This window comes from Athene noctua, chromosome 4 (genome assembly GCF_965140245.1).
Source record: "Athene noctua chromosome 4, bAthNoc1.hap1.1, whole genome shotgun sequence".
Lineage (NCBI taxonomy): Eukaryota > Metazoa > Chordata > Aves > Strigiformes > Strigidae > Athene > Athene noctua.
The window spans coordinates 65,316,207-65,336,921 of NC_134040.1; the positions used below are offsets into that span (position 1 = coordinate 65,316,207).

Consider the following 20,715-nt stretch of genomic DNA (forward strand, 5'->3'; position numbering starts at 1 on the left):
TGAGCACTTCAGTCCCATCATTTTTAAAAAAACCCTGCTTTTTAAAGGCTAAACACTCATCATACGAGGTGCAATACTCATAGACATCAGTTCTTGGAAGAGGAGTTTGCAGGCATAGGGCATTCGAACCAAAGATATCTGGAAAAAAATTTCAAAAAGCTTGTGATAAGCACTTCTAAAGCATCAACTTCCACCACCTCTACACAAATAAGATGCAGTTTTGAGCCAGAAACTTGATTAAGTTAAACATGAAAGTATTTCACAAGAATTGCTCAGAGAGTAACAAAGCAAGAGGGAAGCTGAGACTGTAGAGGCTACACAGCAGCCATCCAGAACACATTTTTAATGATAAAACCCCACAGCCAAGGGATCTGATCTTTAGCAAGAGCCTTTTAACAAGAGACATGTGCATAGCAAAGTGTGCCTGATGTGCAGTAAATGCACTTAAGATTTCCAGCACACATCTTCAGTAACCCCAGTGACATTGTTTGAGTTGCAGCAGTCAGTCCCTAGCACAAGAACAAGCCTGTTTAAGGCAACTATTTTTATCTCTGCTGCCACTCTCCCTTGACATAGTTCTGTAACCAAGCACACACTACAGAGCCTTTTTATTTATTAAAGAGTACAAAAGGCCTCCCATGGGGACCCAGCTCCACAAGCATAAGTACCTTCCTGGGGACAGACAGAAGGGCAATGTCTCTAAATTCCTGTAATTCTGAGTTTCACTTCTAAAATAAGCTCTCAAGCATTTACTTTTAAAGTCTCTGAAAACTCTGCACTGCAAAATACTTGAACAGCATTTCCTGCCAAGTAACAAGTCAGCACTTTATAATTAATAAGGAAACATCCAAATTAACTAGGGAACTATAAACACTTAAAACAGTTATGAAACTAAAATAGCAATTGTTCTGATGCTTCTTTAAATATTTACTTCCCTGTCTTGCCGTTCACCCGAGTGGCATTTCCTCTTACCCACAAAGAGAAACACTGGCTGATGAAAACCACACGTACCTGAGTTTTATTACGGCATCCCCGGCATTCATAGGTGTGAGTCCTTGTGTTTGCAATCGCCATGATTCCACAGAGGTTACAGACATGAACTTGGTACGGGTCTGAAGCTTCAAACAATCTCTCTCTCAAGAACTGGGCTGCTCCATGAGCAATCTGGCAATCTCGTTCCATTTCTCCAAAACGAAGGCCACCATCACTAGAAAAAGGAAAAGAAAAAAAAAACCAAACACAAACCCTTTTGAGTTCATTGGCAAAATACATCAGTTCTTGGTAGAACAAGTAACTTGTCAGAAACACAACAGCTGTATTACAAGGCATTAGTAAAGCTATGCATTAATTTTCCTCTTAACACCTCAGAATAAAGCTGTTGGGGAGAATGCTAACACAATCATTTGCTGAACATTCTAAAGCAGATGTCAGGACAGCTAACAGCCACAACACAACCGTGTAGCAAAACAAGGTGAACAATTAAATCACCCTCTATTTATATGTGGTGGGTTTAACCTTGCCTGGCTGCCAGATGCCCACCCAGCAGCTTTCTCATTCCCCCATGTCAACAGGACAGGGAGAAATAAGATGGAAAAGCTTGTGGGTTGAGATAAAAACAGGGAGATGGCTTACCAATTACCATGACAGGCAAAACAGACTCAACATGGGGAAAATTGATTTAATTAGTGCCCATTAAAAATGGATGGTGAGAAACAAAGACAAAACACACCTTCTCCCCAGGCTCAACTTCACTCCTTCATTTCCAATTCCTTCCTCCCCTCCCCATGGTCACAGGGGAAATGAGGGCTGCAGTCAGTGCATAACAGTTACTCTCTGCCACTCCTTCCTCCTCACGCTTTTTCTCTGCTCCAGCATGGGGTCCCTTCCATGGGATGGTCCTTCACAAATTGCTACTGCATGGGTCCTTCCCCTGAGGTACAACCCTTCAGGAACAGATTGCTGCAGCAGCACGAGTTCCCCACAGGCCACAGCTCCTGCCAGGAGCCTGCTCTGACATGGTCCACCACGGGCTGCAGGGGCACAGGCTGCCTCACCACGGGCTGCAGGGGCATCTCTGCTCTGGCACCTGGAACACCTCCTCCTCCTCCTCTGACCTGAGTGTCTGCAGGACTGTTCCTTTTGCATTTTCTCACTCCTCTCTCACAGCTGCTGCACAGCATTTTTTACTCTTTCTTAAATATGTATTCATAGAGGCACCACCAGTGTCGTTGATGGGCTCAGCTTTGGCCAGTGGCTGGTCTGTTTGCACCAGCTGTACGTGCCTGTGACCAGCACAGGTCAACCCCTGGCCTTTTCTCAGAGAGGCCACCCCAGCAGTGCCCCAGCTACCAAAACCTTGACACCTGCACCAAATAAATCATCTTAAGCCAAACACATGAAAATGTGTGGCTAATTGGGGTGAGCTAATTAAATTCTAGCTGCAAAGTTGAGGCAGCTAATTTTTAGGGCTAAAAACTTCAAAGAAAAAGAAAACACTGTATAGAAACTAATAAACATCCTTACCGAGATCTACCTTCCATGGGCTGTCTGTTAAGGATCTGAATTGGCCCTCTTGCACGAGAATGGATTTTGTCATCTACCATGTGCTTCAACCGCTGATAATATGTAGGACCAATGAAGATCTGTGATGTGATTTTTCGACCAGTGAAGCCATTGTAGAGGACCTGAAGTAGTCAATGCAATTATCAAATCATAAACCTTACTATCCCTCAGATGTATATTTTATAAATAAGTGAATTGGTATTTTGATCATACCTCATTTCCTCTTAGATGATAGCCATAATCTGATAAAAGATTGGAAATCTTCTGCACATTGACAGCATCATTAAAAGGTGTAGCATCACCAATTTCTCCCTTGTTTGCAGACACCTACAGAGAGGAGATTTGCAAATGCCTGTCAGATTTCTGAAGGACTGGTCAAACATTAAGCTATTTCGAACAGTTTTAACTCTTAATGCCAGAATTTGAGATTCCATGCCCATGACAGTAGCCTGTCTTGCTTTGTTTATCAGCTACACAATTTATAGTGAGTTTTTTAAAAATACACCATATCAACAATTTCACTACTCCTTTTTCTAGGTCACTGGAAATGTTCTGAATAAAAATAACAGATGAGAGAGTACACTGTAGTCTGACTCGTTGGAAAAAATTTACAGGACTGTAGATCTTCCCCAAGGAACCTGCTTTTGCCATCAAGTAACTGGAGAACAATCCTTACTTTTTATTAACACCTACCAGGGAAAACTATCTTTACCAAAAAAAAAGTGGAAAAACATCCCCCAAAACAACAACCATTTTAATTCATACTGCTCAGACATGACATGACATGCAGCATAAAAGATTCTTCTTACCTTCCCCTGAAGACACTCAATCAAGTGACCAATGGTCATACGGGAAGGGATGGCATGAGGATTGATAATTATATCAGGTGTGATGCCTTCACATGTGAAGGGCATATCCTAGAGCAGGGAAACAGAGTCAGTACTGTCCAGAATATAAATTTTAAGAAAAGCAGTTCCGTGGATTCAAATTAAATGTTTTAAAGCATTTCAAAGGCACTGAAGTACTGTGTAAGCAGCAGCTGTGTTCCTTTCCAAACATTTTAGCTAAATTTAAGCCAGTATACTTCACCCTAGTAGATATTCCACAGACAACTCACTCAAGGTGGTTCCAATGCTAGAAAGATCAGAAATTAAATGTTAAGAGGGGAAAAAAGAAAAAAAATCACTACCTCTTGCCTGTACTGGATACCGCAGGTTCCTTTCTGCCCATGTCTGCTGGCAAATTTATCTCCAATTTGTGGGATTCTTACAGAACGTACCTGGAAGCCATAGAAAAACATTCAATTGGTAACTTAAATACAGAACAAAAATGGTTAAAAGTAGAAAGCACATACGTTAGTGCTCACCCTGATCTTGCAGAATTTGTATCCTTCCTGGTTAAGGGTTACCATGACCTGATCTACAATACCAGTCTCACTAGTTCGAAGAAAAGTGCTACAATCTCTCTTTGTAAAACGTCTGTTGGTGCTTTCCAATTCATCTTCATTTTCTGGCAGTGTCACTGTTTTGCCAATGATGACATCATCCCCAGACACACGTACCCCAGGTGCTATCAAACCATCATCGTCAAGTTTGTCATAGATAGCATGTCTCATACCTTGGGAAAAAAAGAAAAAGTAGACTCCCAAATTTTACAACATATTGACTTTGATCTTGTAGAAATTCTACAAGTCTGCTTGCAACTTCAGACTACTGCTAAAATGTCTAAAGATAATTTTATGCAAATATATCAACTGATGTATTTTGCTATTAATACAGACATTTCTGCTGTTTTATATGTCCCAAAATAAGGATTGGATCAGTTCAACAACACTGACAACTCTGCCTACAAAATTTTAATTTAAAAACTCACGTCTTCATGCACTCTTACATCTCACCTTGGCAAGTTTCGCGTGTAGGCTTTTCAAAAACTTCCTCTTGGTCATACCCTTTTTTAGACTCTTGCTCTTTGTATGAGCGATAGAACACAGATCTGAAACAAAGTTATAAAGCCTCCTCCAGTGAAACCAGCATCATTTTTCCCCATCTGTACAACTCAATTTCACATCATCACCCTTTTATCACATATCATGGTTACTGTTACTAATGTCAACCAAAACAAATCATGTTCACATGCCACACAACATTTCCTCTGAAGTCTTGTTAATCTGACCATCACCAAACAAACAAGAAACAGTTTCAGGTGACATTTTGATGGTCACTTTTCTTGCCAAAGATCCTATACATAACATGCTAATTTTTGATGAACAGCAGAGACCTTTAGAAGTGCTTGACATCTCAAAAGCAGTTATTATTTCTAAAGATTATTCACATCTTCATCATATCATTCTCATATTACTCTTCTCCTTATACCTGCCATTTTTCAAGCATTTTTAGGCTTCTACTACTACACTGCAGTGTCACACTCAGTACAGCTGAGCGGCAGTGGAAAACTTTCAATTTATATAAGCTTCTTTCCAGGCTTTAGGGGGTTTTGTTTGCTGCCTCAGTTGCCAGCACACCAAAGCCACAGTCTTTAAGAAAAATAATACTTAATTGTTCCCATGCACACAGGAGGTTCTATAAAAGCTTCACGTGAGCCATAAAAGTTTAATAGTCTCATTCTGCATTGGAAGGCAGTAGATTCAAGATACCAATCACACTCTTCTTGGTCTCAACTTGGACAAAAGAAAATCAACATAACTAGTAACCCGTTGACCAGCTATAGAGCTAAGCACTGCCATCTGAAAACTATAATGCACAAATTCACATCAGTTGCCAGTTGTTCCAACAGCATTTCCTACTAAGGAGAGGAACATGGAAATCCTCACTGGTAGCAACTGTCAAGACTATATTACAAATATATTTATAATACTGTATTACTATATAGACAAGACTGTATTACAAAGCTGCAATATTGCTATTAAGGAGTTAATATAACTGACAAGAGCTAAATAACAGCAGAGTCCAAATTTTTTCATTTAACCATTGTACAAAGAACAATAAACATAGTAAAAACAAAATTGGAAGAGTTGGGAAGACAGAGTGGGAAGACAGTTTACACAAAGGATGAACCATTCCTCACTGTGTTTTGCTAAGGTACACATTCACCATTTTCATTGTGCTGCTCCCTCCATCCCCATTTAAAAAAAAAAATAAATTAAAAAATAAAAAAGCTCCTCAGGTTGGAAAGATTTGGAGAATGGTATCTTTCAGTGTAAGATGAACTTTTCTCGAGCCTCTGGACAACTCAGTATACTTTTTTCTTCCAAGTAGTTGAAAAAATTTACAAAGTCTTACCTGAAAAAGCCTCTGTCAACAGCAGAACGGTTCATGATGACAGAATCTTCCTGGTTATAGCCTGTGTATGATGCAATGGCTACAATCGAGTTGATACCTGTAATACACAGAGCAAATACTTTGAAAGGATGCACACATACCAGACAGCCATTACTTGTAGGTCAAAATAGATGTATTTTCTGCAGTGAAGCTGTTATACCCTTTCTGAGATAAAATCTGCACGTCCCCCACACAAAACCAACATAGTAGCAGCAAATGCAACTTTGGGTAAAGAGTGTCAGTCAAGAGTGACCCCTTGTGAAGAACCTAGCAAATACCAAATATGAAAAATGTATTTTTCCAGTTAGATTTTAGCAGACTATATGGATGAAGTAGTTTCAGCTGCAACACTAGCAATGTATTTTTTTGCAGTCTAGGTGTCCAGCTATAAGTTAACATTTAACCTATAGTTGATTTTTAAACTACATGCATTTGCTAAATATTCAGGTATTCTACACACAACATTTGTGACAGTTTAAACAAAACAGTAATATTTTTAATAAACATTAACTGACAACATACCTGCTGGTAACTCTCTAAATCGCAAGTATTCCATGGAGCGTGTTGTTACAAGGGGCTTCTGAGGATAATACAACACATGTGCCAGCGTATCCATACGAACGTGAAAGTTTGTAATGTAAACTCCCATAGCCTGTTTACCCATAGCAGACTGGTATGTGTTCCTGGGAGACTACAGAGACAAGGGAAGACCAGTATATATGTGCATAAAGCTCTTTACACATAAATCCGTTAAAAGCAGGATGTCAGAAGAGATGCACTGACCTGGTTGTGATCAGGGAAAGGGATAATAGATGCACATACTCCCAGGATCATTGATGGGTGAATCTCACAGTGTGTGTACGTTGAACAATATGCCACACCTTTCTCTTGCAAGTCATCTGGAGTCATTGCCAGCATCACAGTCTCTTCTTCCAGTGTATCAATGTACTCTACTACACCGCTGGCCACAAGATCCTGCCAACTGAATAACCAATGTCTGGAATACTCAACTGACACATAAAATGGGTCTCTTCAGCAGTAACAAGAACAAGGACTTCCTTGGCTTATTATTACTACCACTGCCACAGTGAGATAAAAATATGAATTAAGCTACCAGACAGAGACAGCATCTTTGTGCTGCACAAAGCTTTAAACATTTCTCTCTTCAATCTGACGGAATTTACGGCTTCCAAAATGGAAAATTAGACATTCAGGTGAATTTCAGGAACATATCTCACCTGTAATTGTTATACTCTCTTTCCTTCAGTTGGTCAATATGCCTTTTCTTCAACAGCAACTTCTGTTTTTCCACAATTAAAAGGGGTCGACAAATTCTGCCTGCATCAGTATAGATGCGGATTTCTCGCTCACGAATATCTCTAATCATTGAGACCTGTGCAAGAAAGCAGCACCCCATGAGTACGGTCTCAGCCCAGAATCAGAACTGCGAAACACAAAATAACAAACTTCCCTAAAACAAAGATCTTATAGGTTCTATCAGCAGCACAGAACAAGCATTAACACTCCCCAAAACAGAAGCATTTCAAGAGACTATTTTTGACTGTTTTTTTCAACTGGATCCTCTTTAAAAAACAAACAAAACAAAAATCCCCACAACTAAACACACACATCAAACAAACAAAAAACACCTCCAAGAAGGACAAAATCCCTCAAAACTCCCAAAGCAAAAAAAAAAAACAAACAACAACGCAACATGAAGTATGTTCAAAAAGAGACTTGCAAATAATGCTATTTGGAGCTAGCAAAGTAATATCAAGGCATCATCCTCTCTCATCTAAGAAGACGCCCAAATCCTAGATGTAAAATTTATACCTCTGACACAATGATGTCCATCTGACGACGGAGCTTCCTCAGGGTATTCATGAGCTGCTCTGGATCTTTGTGTATGCCTACCCAGCAGCCGTTAACAAAGATCTTGGTAGCGCTAGAAAGAGGAAAAAACAAACAGATAAGTTTAAAAAACCCCAAACCAAACTGCTGAAGTGCTGTGCAGGATAAAATGCATAAGTCTGTTTAAAGAGATTCATTTGCACATACTCAGCTATTGCTGCTGGAGATATTTCTTCCAGGTTTTCCATACTCCACTCTTCCAAGAATTCCAAAATTGGGGATGGTTGAGACCCCACAGAAATGTAAGCCATCAGAGCTAAGTTCTTCACAAGTCCTACTGCATGACCCTAATAGAAAAACAAAGTTAACTTGTATTTCCAAATCAAGATACTACCCCAAGAAGGTCCAAGAACTTAAACTTCAAGTCCTCAAGGAAGCGGACACAAAACATGTTATCTACTTTATTAATATACATAATTCAACCACAGAGTTATCTATAAAGCTAAATACTCATGTCAGCATTTTAAAAAAAAGTGTAAGTGATCATCATAAGTGCCATGACTATAAAACAACTAGCAGATAAAAGGCATAAGTAAGTACTGACACAAGGATTACTTTCATTACCTCTGGGGTCTCAGCAGGGCAAACCATCCCCCACAGTGTATTGTGCAGCTGCCTGGGCTTTGCTAGTTTACCATCTCTACCGATAGGAGAATTTAGACGTCTCAGATGGGAAAGTGTAGATGCAAAAGTCAGGCGGTTTAACACCTGCACATAGTAAGGAATTCAGTTAGTCAAAGCTTAAGTGTGTTGTTGACAGGCATCATGATACATTACAGCAAAGGATCAACACCCTCTAGAAATTATGTACTTCAAAGAACTAAAATAGCTCTGGTTTTTGTTAGCTACACTTTTTAGTTCACCTCCACTAATCTTAGACTAAGTTCACCATTAAAATCTCAAGTTCCTAACCAGTGTTGTAATGGCAGAAGTTTATACCATGGCAAGGCCCAGCATAAACACAGTTATCCAAGCAGAGAGCTGGGTTTTGTAGTACAGCTTACTCTGATCAGGTAACCAGAGTGAGTGATACTCAAAAATACTTTTTAAGCTGCATTTTCAACAGGAATGTTTGTCAGCACAATGACACAGATCTTTTCAAACTTGGTTTGAAAAACTAAGATAACTTAGTTATTAGGAGCAAATCAGCATTTACTTTCTTTTCCATCTACTCAAGGCTTTCAAAAATTTAAGAAAATTTATTTTTACAGATTGAAATGTAAGAGTTTATTTAAAAAGCAAACAAGTCCCTCATACACATACCCCAGCAACACACCATCCAGGGACAGCTACCATCTTCATCCCTTTCCTAACCTTCTTTTTCCCCATATTACGATCTCAGCAGGGCTCCAGACAACAAAACGTGCCGACATTTAAAAACTGTCACTTCTTTCCTCTAACTTTATGAGAAACAGGCTCAACTAAGCACTGTTCTGGGCTAATCAAGTCAGTGCTTCTCATCATTAGCTGTAGAATATATAACTTACATTACAAGGTGTCACTCAAGTTTCTTTAACCACCTGTGATGCACTGGAAGTAATTAAAGGAAAGAAATCCATCCTCCCTAAAGATTCTCCGGGACTAGGACTTGACCAGACACACAAGCTCTAACACAAAAAGTCTTTACAAGAGTTACACCAACTGTTCTGCAGTGAACACAACAGCTAAAACAAAAAACAAACAACAAAAAATCCCCAAACCCCACACGAGACTCAACTATTTGGATCTTCATCTGTTTCAGCTATCCTTTTTTAAATAGTTCTATTTAACATACGACATGCATGTTTGACAGAGTTTTACATAAACTTGACAAATGATACCATGCCTTATTCAGCTATTGTACCTGAGATACTCCTGCTCTGGCCTGATGAGCTTTTTTCTGGTCACCCCAGTTTCCAGTTGCCAATGAATACTTCAAACCATCTGAAATAATTCTTGTTTTAATTGCCAGTTCCAAGTTGAAATCTTTCCCTCTGTCAATAAACTTCTGTGCATATATTCTCACTTCCTTTAGCAAATTCTTAAACATTCTGTAGAAGGAGATACCAAGAAACATAATTAAATAGTACTGTAGCAAGGCAGCCTACTCAGCACTATTTGGGAAAAATGTCACTTGCCTCCTGAAAAGCAGCAGGTAATTTGTAACTAGGGGGGGGGAACACAATGTTCATGCACATGTACAAAATACCCTTCAAAAGAAGCTGATGCTAGTCACCTACTATTAGAGGAAATTTACCCGCTCCATGAAAAAAAATCATAAGCAGATACAGGCTATGTTGTGTAAGACCAGCTATCAGACACAACAGAATACTCTGACTGATTTAGAAGCACAGAGTTTGCAATGCCTCTAACATTAATTAGCTCCAAAGAAAACATATACATTATAGTTACCCTCTGAAGAGGAAAGCTAACAGTGGCCCAGCAAGATCCAGTCTTTTGTTGCCATAATGATCTCTGTCATCAAGCTCTCTTCTTCCCAGTGCTGCCAGCAACAATCTATGAACCATATACCTAAGCAAATAAGACAGTTTATATTTTAAACTGGCAGCAGACATTCACAACAAAGATTACAGGCTTTCATATTTAAATCACTGAACTGTTTCCTAAAGGCTGTCTATTCTAGATCTTTAGGACATTGCTGTCCTAAACCAGACCTCTTCAGCATGTACATCCTTCGAACTGAACGACCCACTGATAGTTCAGGTAACTACAGAGAAGTTAGTATTTACATCATGATGGCAACGCATCTTCTGCTACATGTCTGTCCCATACTGCAGTATGGGCTATGTTTAAGCACATGAATCAGGTGTAAAATGGTAAGTCTCCTCATGCTATGGTTCATCTGCATACCAATAAGCAGTGATCAAGAGGATGTTCTAATAGTTTCAAAGAGTGGGTTTACATTACAAACAGCTTATCAGTAGTTATCTACACATCAGTTATCAACCTCTGTATGTTGTCCATGCTATGCAATGTCAAAGACTCATTTATCACTATCATCACATTTAACTTAAGATCCAAAATGTGTTGGAGGCTTGTTTTGCTGCCTTTTTTTTTTTTCCTGTTACTGACATTTTCTCAGCTACGAAAATAAACCAATGCCCTAAGGTTTATCACTGAGTATCCAGAAGACTGAGATAAAACCAAACTTCCATTCAGTGCATTATTCCAATCATATACATATAATGTGAATAAAATGTGTATTCAGGATCCATTTGCAGATGTGTGACAGAAAACACTGACATACCCGAGAAAATAGGCCTTTTTGGTTTCACAGAAGTCACTGACACCAACGTGTGGGAGCATTTCTTTCTGCAATACTTCTTTAGCATACTTGATTCTCTTTTCTTTGGTGACACCTGGCTTTGCACCTCTTGATCCGATGAAGTTTAGAGCAACATTTTGCTCCTGAATGACAAACGCTTCATCCAGAGAAGGTTTGACCTAATGCACAAAATACAGTACAATCCTATAGCATCTGGTGCCTGTTGAGGTTGAAGGAAAACTATGCAGTAGTTTACTGATAATTCTTTTCAGGAACAGCTAATTACTGATCCAGTTCTTTCTAGCTTTACTACAGTAGCTTTTTCAAAAGCAGCAGAAAATGGTAATGGAGCATGTAGGAAGCACACAAAAATATAGTTGAGACTGCAGAAAATAGTTCTCATTCAAGTAAATTCTAGGCCTGTTGCAGTGTCAGGTGTAGAGTCAGGATTTTTACTATTTAAGTCAATGGCAGTAGGATAAGACCCTACTTCTCCAAATACATATTAACCCCTTGAAATTTCCATTGCACTCTGTTCACTTAAAATACTCCTTAGAATAGGTTTAGGCAGAGAACTTTTGACATTTGTAATAGACAACCCAAAAAACAATAAAGTAATAAATTACAACAGGAAAATGAACAATACTTTGAAGGATGATTATCCACACCAAATGTTAAGCCAGGAAATAACTTATTTAACATATATTACCATTTCCATCATTTCTGGATCTTCAAAATCATATATGATGTGTTCTAAAATGTCCCTGTCAGACACAAAGCCCAGTGCACGGAAGACAATTATGATGGGGACTTCTTGTTTGATATATGGCAAAGTTGCTACAATGCGCTGACCAATAGCACTCTTCTTTGCACCCTGAAAAACATACATTTGTCTTAAATAATCTTGCCTTTAAATCAAAACATATCTCTGAATTTGGATGATACAGCATAAGTGTATTTATTCAAGCATTACAGGAAAGGATGACTTCTCAGGAGGCCAGCTAAGGAGCTATTCTGAAACCTTACTGCAGCAGTGACTTTTTTATTTTTAAAAACATTTCTAACTGTAGAAGTCTGCAAAAATTGGGAAAGTTTTGCTGATACAAAGGTATTTAAATAATACTTCTCATTCACCTGTATGCATCCTCTCCCCTTGCTCTAGGAAGAGCAATCCTATCCACCTTCAGCTTTCCTTCTGTTAGCTTAAGCCCAGCTTCTATGTTCCACTGTGTAAGACTCTCCATTCTCACAATAATTCCAAGTAGCTGCTCTCCCCCCCAGAAAGAAACAAACACTGTGGGATGCAGAGGAACAACCACTCAGGAGTACCCTAGCTATTAGGAGCGAGAGTGGTGTAAATTTACTCCTGGACATATTTGGGACTCTCCAAACGTCAGCGCAGTGGTAAAGGAGTACCGACACCTTCTGCTTTTAAAGTTATGAATAGCACTTATTTCTCCTCATAGACGGCAGAATTAGATGTTAAATTCATATGTGGTCTGCAAAACACATCTAAACACTAGCTTGGCCATCAGGAAAGACATGGTCCCTGCTCCTATTCTTGTCCTTTGTCAAAAAACAGGATGCAGCTTGTTTGGGTTTTCCAAGAATGTATTTAGAGTAATTCTAAAATTATTTTTTGGCTTCACACTAACACCTGCCACAAATTGAGTCTTCATTTGAATTCTCACATTATTTGTCCCAGAGACAGGCATGATCTCTGACAAACAGAATATATTTTCATTTAATTTTACCTTCTTTACAACTTAGCATCAGAAGAAATTTATCCTTAAAATCCCCAAAATAAGTGACATGAAGAGACAGAACAGTATTAAAACTTGTAAACCAGTCTTTAACATAAGCCCCAGGGCAGGGGCTCTTACTGCTTAGGCATACCTGCCCACCTCTGGCCAACATGCTGACCCATATAGTACTTGTTGGTCGAGAGGAATTTTCCAGACAAGATCTACACTCTCCTGTGTAGGCATATTTTGAATCTTTCTTTGCAAACACATACACTGTGTTTGTAGCCATTTTCTCTTGAGCAATCAGAACCTGTGTTAGAAACAAGAACACTAGTAAATAACAAACAAACACAGTGTGTTTCTACCATTCCTTTAGGTGCCTTAGCTTTAAGAACACTGCACAGCATGAAGTCAATTTGCCAAAATCAGATGGATTATAGTCTACATTTTAAAAATACAGTATTAAGCAAATCATACACTTAGGTAAAGTAGAATAACCAAAACAAGATTCAAGAGAACGCTGTTTTCCATGATGTACTTATCGCATCTGCTAGCTGCGCTGAGACGTTTCTGTTAGCTTTAGACACAACACTGATAAAGAAAGAATTTCACTATCTGTTTCCAAGGCCAATGCACTACACAGGCATTTAAATTAAATGCCAGCTCTGATTGTCAAAGCCAGATTTTTTTTTCCCCCACAAGAAGAAAAATACACTCCTATTTCTTTTGCTGCATAAGCCCAGGTGTCAGGTACAAAAACCTGACAGTTTCACTGATAAGGCACAAGCATGGAGATGATATGGTTTGCTAAGCTGAATCCACAGCAATGGAGGGAATAACCTATTCTGATAATAAAATGCATCTATACAGCTGTGAACAAACCAGAGGAGACACTGAGTGAAGAAGTACCTTAGAGTGCATGCTGCTCTGCAATGTTGAAAATGGAAAGGAAAATATCTAGAGTACTTTGTGGCATTCAATGCAAACCAGTTTATGAAACTGAAGAAGGGAAACATGCCTTGGAGATGAAGAAAAGGTGGCTCAAGAAAGTCCTAACAGAGGACTGAAAGCCCATCTTTCTACAAGACCATGAATGACCACAGTAACAGTGATACACTGGAACAAAAGTGCTTAAGTTCCTGGCAAAACATATGGAACAGAATAACAGTAACAGAACTTTCAGTGCCTGTAAAGATGGCTGTGCAAAGCATAATTCCTTACCTTTTCTGATCCATTAATGATGAAGTAGCCACCAGGATCAAGTGGACATTCATTCAGTTCACAAAGATCACGGTCAGTTAAGCCATTCAACAAACAGTATGTTGAACGTAACATAATAGGAATTTTTCCTATAAAAGTCTTCTGGTGCTGTGTCTGTAACTGATCCTCCCCTTCTTTAATAACTGTTTTAGTTATATCCACATACAAGGGGGCTGAATACCTACAGAACAAAAACACCACTGTGTTACCTGCCAGTTACTGCTCCAGGTTGTACAGAAGGATAATGAAGGCAGCTATTCAAGCACTCACTGGTACTATTAAGCATTATTACCAAATTATCTTCTGGATTTAACAAGTAGACATTGAAATGTAAATAAAGCAGTAATTATTGCATTTTCAAGTCACTATTAAATTGAAAAAGACTGTCAATTAATAATGCAGGGCCAGTCCTTCCTTGTATTTATCCACGACAGAGTTCATTCTTACGTGAGGTTTCTCAGTCTGGCTTCATTGGGCATCATAGGTGAGGGTGCTCCATCTCTTTCCCAATGTGTAGGTTTGGAGAGATAGATTTGTTCAAACTTCAACAGATACCGGGGCTGGAAAACAAGATGACATTTACCTGTAACAGAAGAAACATCTGCTTTCTTTTGTTCAAGAGCGGCCCTGTAGCTTAATACACAATGCTGCCACGTGTCCTCAGCTCAAGGTATGGCAACAATCCCTCTTCACACAACTAGATCAAAAAACCACTCAAAAACTTTCAATAATTTCTAAACACCTCATGAATAAAAAAAACCAGAGAAAACTGAAGGGTCAAAACCCTTCAGTAAGAGAAGAACAAAGTATCCAAATAGGTCATCTTCCCATAAAATAGCTAACAAACTCAAAATCTGCCAAGTCAGTGACTACATTATCAAATAGGATACGCCTTACATATGTCTACTTAGATATTGTTTATGTAACTTTAAATAAAACTGCTAGTTTTATGATGCAAAAAGGTGAATCTGCTTCAACCCAGACAATGACATAGCTGATGTATCAAACAACTGTGAGCTTTTGTAAAGCTTTGCACCCATGCATAAAACATCAGATTTAATAGCTTTGGGTTTGTTCCACAGAAATCCTTTCACATGTTACAGTGAAACCATGGGCATGAAAGGACAGACACCTTTCAGCAATAGAACAATTCTCAGGATCTTCATTTTGCTCTGAGAGCCACTCACCCCTCAGAATCCTACCACAATGAGACGTAAAGATTCAGTTCACTTAAATCAAAAGCCTTGCATTTAAAATAAACGGGTAAAAGTTTTAATACAATACTCTTATCAAAGTGTATTTTTGTATCTGGTAGGGAGAGCTAGAATTTAAAAGAAAGCAAGCAGTTACACAGCAGTAGCTTTGTTCAACTGTTTTTTACGTGTGGTCTCGGTCCTGGTGCACAAGCATGAGGAGGCAACTTGGCTCTTGGCCTCCTTGCATGCAGAAGTACCTGGAGATGAGCCACTCTACTCACAAAGTGTTCCTTCACATACCAAAATCCATGAGGGTACAGAAACATGAACACATCATCAGACCTGCATGTATACAAGTCAAAAGGCTCACTGCCTTACAGCTTTTCTTCAAGTTGCTATTTCCCACCACATCCCTTTGCAGAACAGAAGCTAACACAGATAAAGAACGACAGTGCTGCCACCCCAACTAAGTCTAGAAGGCAGCTGAGAATGTCTATCACTAAAACAAAACTTGAATCCCATGCAGGCATTTTACCGTATCTCAGCCATACCATAAGGACTCTGCTGTAGCACACCACCAAAGCAACACTTGCTCTAGCAAATCAAGCTCCAATGCAGAGAAAAAAAAAGTCAGTTTATGTCACAAGCGGTTCTAGCCATTCTAAAATACATTTTCAAAATCCTCATATTAAGCCCTTTCTCTGGACTCACTAGTAAAAGCAAAGGTGCAAGTTATCCATCCCATACATTTTGTCTCACACACAGCCACAGAAAAAACCTTTTTAATATCTGAACTAGCTGGTTTTGTTTCCTCTAGAGATTAAACAGATTACTGCATCATTTCATCAAAAAACCCAGAGCTTTCAGACAAACTGAAGTGTCATTGCTGCTCTATTCACAAGATATACCAATAATTAGCCTTTTGCATTCAAGATACTGTTTCTTACTTATTAGTAACCAGAACTGCTACTAGAGAAGGATAACTGTTATAAATAACTGAAAACACAGCAAGTTGGGTAACACCAATACCTAGGATGATTCTACAGGATCAGTAAATAAAGTAAGACTTCAATTATGGGAAAGGACGTGAAAACAGTCTGATTTTCAAAAGGCATGAAAGCTTCCAACGATAGTAAGTAGCAGACCCTTGTTGGCAAACATTTCGTAGGTCAGAAAAATTCTCTCAATTCTTACCCAAAGAAACACCTTTTTCCTGGATTTGCAACAGCACCCATGTACAGTATCAAGTTTCACAAGATTTCATCCAAGCAATCTCAAGAACACATCTACCATAATTACTATCTCTAAGAATGCTTGCTAAACCCTATGATAAATAAATTACCCAAATTGCCTTCAAAATTTGAGACTGAGTAGAGGGAGAAAGAAAGGAGTCAAATGCTCTCAGTCTCCTTCAATTAATCCAGTATCTTCAAATAAGGCAAGAGGTTGCCTGCAAGTGACTCTGAAGGGAAAAAGGAAGTTTCCTTTTTCTTCTTACCTTGACCTATTCCTAAAATCTTTAATTTGATAAATAAGAATATGAAACTTACCTCTCTGATTTCAGAAAGTAAAATACTAGCTTTTGGGCAAAAAGATACCATGTATATACCATGCCTGCAATCTGAACCATAACCACGTTGCACATATAGCAACTGCACAGCTAGAGAATTCCACAATAAGATACAAAGAAAAACAGAAGAAACATTACGGAGAATTACAGCAAGTTAAGTGTTTATGAACTGCTTGTTTAACAAATAACCTAGAAGAAATCTCAAGTTATTCTCTCTACAGCATAGTTGTTTGCCTGAAAAAAAAAATGCAAAGGAACAGTCAAAACATATAACAAATTGAATGCTCAGGTGTCAGTCCTGGTTTCAGCTGGGATAGAGCTAATTGTTGGTTTGTTTTTTTTTCCCTTCCTTCTTAGTAGTTAGAATAGCACTGTGTTTTGGATTCAGTACGGGATTTGATATGACAAGAGTGTTGATAATGTACTGATGTTTTCAGTTGTTGCTAAAAAAAATCAAGGACTTTTCTACTTCTCATGTCCTGCTGGTATGCAGGTACACAAGAAGCTGGGAGGAAGCATAGTCAAAACAACGAACTCAAATCGGTCAATGAAGTCTTCCATATCATAGAACATCATGCTCAGTATATAGATAAGGGTTGATTGGGAAGCTCCACTGGAGTTTTCAGAATGGTGGTTTAAGGATTCTCTCTTCTCTGGGATCATTAGCCAGGAATGGGCTGGGCATCAGTCAGCAGACGGTGAGCAATCACATCGTGCACTACTCGTTTGTATTTTCTATTATTACTATTATTATTATTAACTGTATTTTATTTCAACTATTAAATTGAATAGGTTGAATAGGTCTCTCAACCTACGAGACTCCTTACCCTCCAACTCACTCCCCCATTCCCCAAGCATGGGGAAGAGTGAGCAAGTGGCTGTGAAGTGTTTGGTTGCTGGCTGGGTTTAAACAACAACAGTGTCCTAAAGTTCCTTTAAATCTCTAGACAGAAGCAGCAAGGTAGTGACTGATAGCAGGGCAACAGATCTTCACTATATGCCTTTATGGAACAGGTATCGCACCACATGAGGAAAGCACACGGCCATTGTAGAAGGTGCATGCTAGAAGAGTAGAAGAGCCATCACACAGTGCAGACCTTCTATAATTTATTCTCCTTTGGAACATGATGCCAATGGAAGATGATGAGCAATGGCACCCTTTGAAAACCTGGACCTAACTTGAGCCAAAAAAAGCTAACAGAGAACTTTTCAACCATAAACCTTTCTCGCCATGGTAAAGCTATCGAAAACCAAAATCCCACCAACCAAAACATGGTTTGTTTTTGGCTACGTGACTTGCTCTACTACATCCCTGTCAGCACAGTTTCCTACAGTAACTGACAACATGAGCTGCAGCAGCCAATTGTTCCTGGACATTTCTCAACTCAATTAACAATTTCTCAACTACACCAGCAGGAGAGAGTAACCCTATAGGAGAAGGAAGTTTGATTCCAAGGATAACAAGCTCTTGCATGTGTTTCTCAGCCATATACCTGACTATTGAGAAACTTAGCCATGTATCTCAGACTCCAAAGAGTTCACACTTCTGTCCTATTGACTGCACGAGCAATGTCATAACTCAGATGTGTTTCCATCTCTTGAATAAAACCCACCTAAAATCATTTTACATTGTAAAAACATATCAACATCTGCCAGGGGTCTCCACTTACCGGCTCTTCCACTTCTCCTGTGGCATGCTGAGCTTCAGCTTGTAAATCAATTGGTGGAGCATCTTCAACAATTCTCTGCACAGACATCTGAATAAACTCATCAAAAGAATCCAACTGTTGCCTGACTAAACCCTTTTCATCAAAATAGGAGCTAAAAAAAAAAAGTGGGTTAACAAACAAGAGATGTTAATTTAATTCATGTGCTTCAAACATTAACAAGCTTAAGATGTATTTATTACAAAACCTCCGAAACCCGTAAAATACACTACAGATTCAAATACATTCACTTTTCCTGAGGCATGAGTTTCAAACACAGACATTCAAAAATGTTTAACAACTCTCTCCCTGCTTGAAGACACAGACACTACAAAGTGACAGACTTGCTGCCTTGGTTAAGCCACGACTGTACACACAGACTACCTTAAATTAGAAGGGAAATGCAATGACAAACCTCAGTAAAAGTGGCTTCAGCTTAAGTTTTCAACAATATAGGTGAATTACATTTCTTTAACTAATTGTTCAAGCTGCAGTAAACTGAGTGCATGCCCCTAAGTCAAGGTAAATGTTCTGAGCACACTTCTTTGCTTGGATTGCCTCTGTTCCAGCCACAGAGATTACCAGCTTCACCACTGCAAATTTCCACAGAATCACAGAATCGTCTAAGTTGGAAAAGACCTTGAAAATCATCCAATCCAACCATTAACCTAACACTGACAGTTCCCAACTACACCATATCCCTAAGCACTATGTCGTCTCTACTCTTGAACACCTCCAGGGATGGGGACTCCACCACCTCCCTGGGCAGCCCATTCCAACGCCTAACAACCCCTTCTGGAAAGAAACGCTTCCTAATATCCAGTCTAAACCTTCCCTGGTGCAAATTGAGGCCATTCCCTCTTGTCCTATAGCTTGTTATGTGGTTCAAGACACTCATCCCCAGCTCTCTGCACCCTCCTTTCAGGGAGCTGTAGAGGGCGATGAGGTCTCCCCTCAGCCTCCTCTTCTCCAGACTAAACACCCCCAGTTCCCTCAGCCGCTCCTCGTAGGACCTGTGCTCCAGACCCTGCACCAGCTTCGTTGCCCTTCTCTGGACACGCTCGAGTCATTCAATGTCCTTTTTGTAGTGAGGGGCCCAAAACTGAACACAGGAATCGAGGTGCGGCCTCAGCAGTGCCGAGTACAGGGGTCAGATCCCTTCCCTGTCCCTGCTGGCCACGCTATTGCTGACACAAGCCAGGATGCCATTGGCCTTCTTGGCCCCCTGGGCACACTGCTGGCTCCTGTTCAGCCGGCTGTCAATCAACCCCCCCCCCCCAGGTCCCTCTCTGACTGGCAGCTCTCCAGCCACTCCTCCCCAAGCCTGTAGCGCTGCTGGGGGTTGTTGTGGCCCAAGGGCAGCCCCCGGCATTTGGCCTTATTGAAACTCCTCCAGTTGGCCTCAGCCCATGGCTCCAGCCTGTCCAGGTCTCTCTGCAGAGCCTCCCTACCCTCGAGCAGATCAACACTCCCACCCAACTCGGTGTCATCTGCAAACTGACTGAGGGTGCCCTCGATCCCCTCGTCTAGATCATCAATAAAGATGTTAAACAGGAGTGGCCCCAAAACCCAGCCCTGGGGGACACCACTCATGACCGGCCGCCAACTGGATTTAACTCCTTTCATCGCAACACTTTGGGTCCAGCCATCCAGACAGTTTTTTACCCAGCAAAGCGTGTGCCCATCCAAGTCTCGAGCAGCCAGTTTCACCAGGAGAATGCTGTGGGAAACTGTGTCAAAGGCCTTACTAAAGTCAAGGTAAACAACATCCACAGCCTTTCCCTCATCCAATAAGCAGGTCACCCTCTCATAGAAGGAGATCAGGTTTGTCAGGCAGGACCTGCCTTTCATAAACCCATGCTGACTGGGCCTGAGCATCTGGTTGTCCCACATGTGTTGTGTGATGGTACTCAGGATGAGCTGCTCCATCAGCTTCCCAGGCACCAAAGTCAAGCTGACAGGTCTGTAAATTCCTGGATCATCCTTCTGACCCTTCTTACATATGGGAGTCACACTGGCCAATTTCTGGACCTCCCTGGTCAGCCAGGACTGCTGGTAAATGATGGAAAGCAGCTTGGCGAGCACCCCAGCCAGCTCTTTCAGCACCCGCAGGTGTATCCCGTCTGGTCCCAAAGACTCGTGTATGTCTATGTGATGCAGTA

The 20,715-nt window shown here is 40.1% G+C and overlaps 1 protein-coding gene across 1 annotated transcript in view; it reads right to left on the reverse strand.

The window, feature by feature from the left end:
• Positions 1–20,715, reverse strand: part of POLR2B (RNA polymerase II subunit B) — a 26,161-nt gene continuing 5,446 nt past the window's right edge. The window contains exons 3-25 of the mRNA XM_074905592.1: positions 18,518–18,668; positions 14,529–14,641; positions 14,043–14,262; positions 12,973–13,131; positions 11,786–11,950; positions 11,059–11,255; positions 10,203–10,322; positions 9,655–9,841; positions 8,376–8,519; positions 7,959–8,098; positions 7,734–7,845; positions 7,139–7,293; positions 6,684–6,882; positions 6,423–6,591; positions 5,862–5,958; positions 4,460–4,554; positions 3,929–4,179; positions 3,752–3,841; positions 3,372–3,479; positions 2,776–2,889; positions 2,524–2,684; positions 1,012–1,207; positions 1–138 (exon numbers count right to left, since the gene is read on the reverse strand). Of these exons, the coding sequence (XP_074761693.1) occupies positions 49–138; positions 1,012–1,207; positions 2,524–2,684; positions 2,776–2,889; positions 3,372–3,479; positions 3,752–3,841; positions 3,929–4,179; positions 4,460–4,554; positions 5,862–5,958; positions 6,423–6,591; positions 6,684–6,882; positions 7,139–7,293; positions 7,734–7,845; positions 7,959–8,098; positions 8,376–8,519; positions 9,655–9,841; positions 10,203–10,322; positions 11,059–11,255; positions 11,786–11,950; positions 12,973–13,131; positions 14,043–14,262; positions 14,529–14,641; positions 18,518–18,668 (3,433 nt within the window). The 3' untranslated portion in view covers positions 1–48. The remainder of the gene's footprint in view (positions 139–1,011; positions 1,208–2,523; positions 2,685–2,775; positions 2,890–3,371; positions 3,480–3,751; positions 3,842–3,928; positions 4,180–4,459; positions 4,555–5,861; positions 5,959–6,422; positions 6,592–6,683; positions 6,883–7,138; positions 7,294–7,733; positions 7,846–7,958; positions 8,099–8,375; positions 8,520–9,654; positions 9,842–10,202; positions 10,323–11,058; positions 11,256–11,785; positions 11,951–12,972; positions 13,132–14,042; positions 14,263–14,528; positions 14,642–18,517; positions 18,669–20,715) is intronic.